Consider the following 1,878-nt stretch of genomic DNA (forward strand, 5'->3'; position numbering starts at 1 on the left):
CCCCCCCCCCCCCCGCCCCCCGCGCGCCCGGGCGCGCGGGCGCGCGGGCGCGCGGGGGAGAGAGGGAGAGAGAGGGAGAGAGAGGGAGGGAGGGAAGAAAACGTATTTAGTAAACATTTCATACCCATTTTCCAGATTGGCAGAAAGACAGAAAGTATTGTGGAACAGCCTTGTGGTTCTTCAAGGTGCCAGCTTCAGTCCATGAGACAGAAAACGCTGTCTGACTTAAAGTGCCTCCAAGCTCACGGCATCTTTTGTTTCATCTGAACTTTATCAAAGCACCATGGAAAACTTATACATTGATTTTACAAACCTCTTACCGTGTTTGTTTCTCTAGAATACCATTTTTTTTAACCTCTGTGCTTACAGGACTATTTGAGTATCTTGTTTGCTCAGGAAAACGTTTAGCTCTGAATATTCAAAATTATAAACGTGTATCATTAATAACAACACACCTCCCAGAATGTTGAAGTTCAAACCAAAGTAAAAATACTGTTATCTAAGCTTGATGGAATATCACTTTCAAAAATTATATGTATTTTTGCCAAATTCAAGCAGTAACTATCCATGTAACTTAATAGTATTATTTTTATAAATAGAAATACATATATACATGCATACAAAAATATTAAAATTATTGATAGAGTCTTATAAAATCAGAAATAAAAGAGCTGTTGTAGTTCATAAAATATGGACAGAATAAAAATTTCTAAATAAACGCAATTGCCTTCCCTGTCCCCATATATACACATAAAGTAGGAGGTATAGTTGGTCCAAGTCATCAAGATGATTGAATTAACCTGTCGTGATAGAAAGCATCCATCCTAAAATGAAAATCTGTCCTCCTATCTGTAATGAAATAATTGATGTTCTTACGATATTCTTACATATTCCTTTTTTCACATGACTATTTTAGGTGTATCAATACATGCATGAAACGATTACTGTTAACGGCTGCCCTGAATTCCGTGCAAGGGCCACAGCAAAGGTAAGACTTGAGTCACTTTAAAAGAACACTCGACCCCAGTGATGTAGTAATTGACTGTGCGCGTGTGTGTTTCAGGTATTCTCGTGTGTACACTGTAAGAGAATTTAGACCTCAGTGGCAGCCCAGAGTCTAGAACCAGTACTACTCACCAGGTAAAAAAATCCTAATGGAAAAACTGACCTTTTCTGCTGCTTCTGTAGCTTAAGGAAGGAGAATGATTTCATTAAAATCACGAAATGTCCATTTGGCACAAGCAAATCTGCTGCTCCACTGTATTGAGTTCTACATGGTTTCTGGTACATCCTGTGGATGCAAAAGAACCCATAGCCTATGTAGAGCATGAAAACTCATTTGCATAGGCCTAAAGCCCTGATGTAAGTCAGACGTGGAAAGACTTCACCCGACATCCCTGAGCCAACACCCTTCTTTGTCCTCAGCTGGGCAATGAGTAACTTGCTGAAAGTGGCAGTGATCTAACAGAAGGCCTGGCACCTTTGTGGCAGTCACTACTTTTGTTCTTTAAAGGATCAAACCCAGAGACTGCAAAGGTCCCATTGGGAAGGATACAGAAAGAGAACCAGGAAATTTTCAGGAAGATGGATCACTAGGAAACGATCGTGGTAATCTAAAGTCACACATGCAGCTTGTGTTTTACAAATACAGAAATGTTTTAACAGAACACAACTTTCCTCATAAAGGGCTTGTAACTTTGTAATCATGCCAAGAAGTGAGAACCACTGAGAAAATCAGAAACTTTCATTCAACTCCTTTATCACCTGTTGTTTGATTTCTCCCCTGGTATTTTCAGTTTTCACTCTGTAAACACTGTTGACTTACAAGCTGCTTCTTCTTCTTCTTCTTCTTCTTCTTCTTCTTCTTCTTCTTCTTCT

At 39.7% G+C, this 1,878-nt stretch overlaps 1 protein-coding gene across 4 annotated transcripts in view; it reads left to right on the forward strand.

Moving 5' to 3' along the window:
• Lin7a (lin-7 homolog A, crumbs cell polarity complex component) overlaps positions 1 to 1,878 on the forward strand; it is a 133,292-nt gene that overhangs the window by 94,400 nt on the left and 37,014 nt on the right. For 3 of the 4 annotated variants that reach the window (XM_028754560.1, XM_028754561.1, XM_028754562.1), the window contains exon 3: positions 917 to 988. In XM_028754560.1, coding sequence (XP_028610393.1) covers positions 917 to 988 — 72 coding nt within the window. Of the gene's footprint in view, positions 1 to 916; positions 989 to 1,063; positions 1,141 to 1,878 lie in introns of those variants that run through there. The other variant, XM_028754563.1, reaches the window with a different exon arrangement.

Source organism: Grammomys surdaster, unplaced genomic scaffold (assembly GCF_004785775.1).
Source record: "Grammomys surdaster isolate TR1022 unplaced genomic scaffold, NIH_TR_1.0 126028, whole genome shotgun sequence".
In the NCBI taxonomy this organism is placed as follows: domain Eukaryota; kingdom Metazoa; phylum Chordata; class Mammalia; order Rodentia; family Muridae; genus Grammomys; species Grammomys surdaster.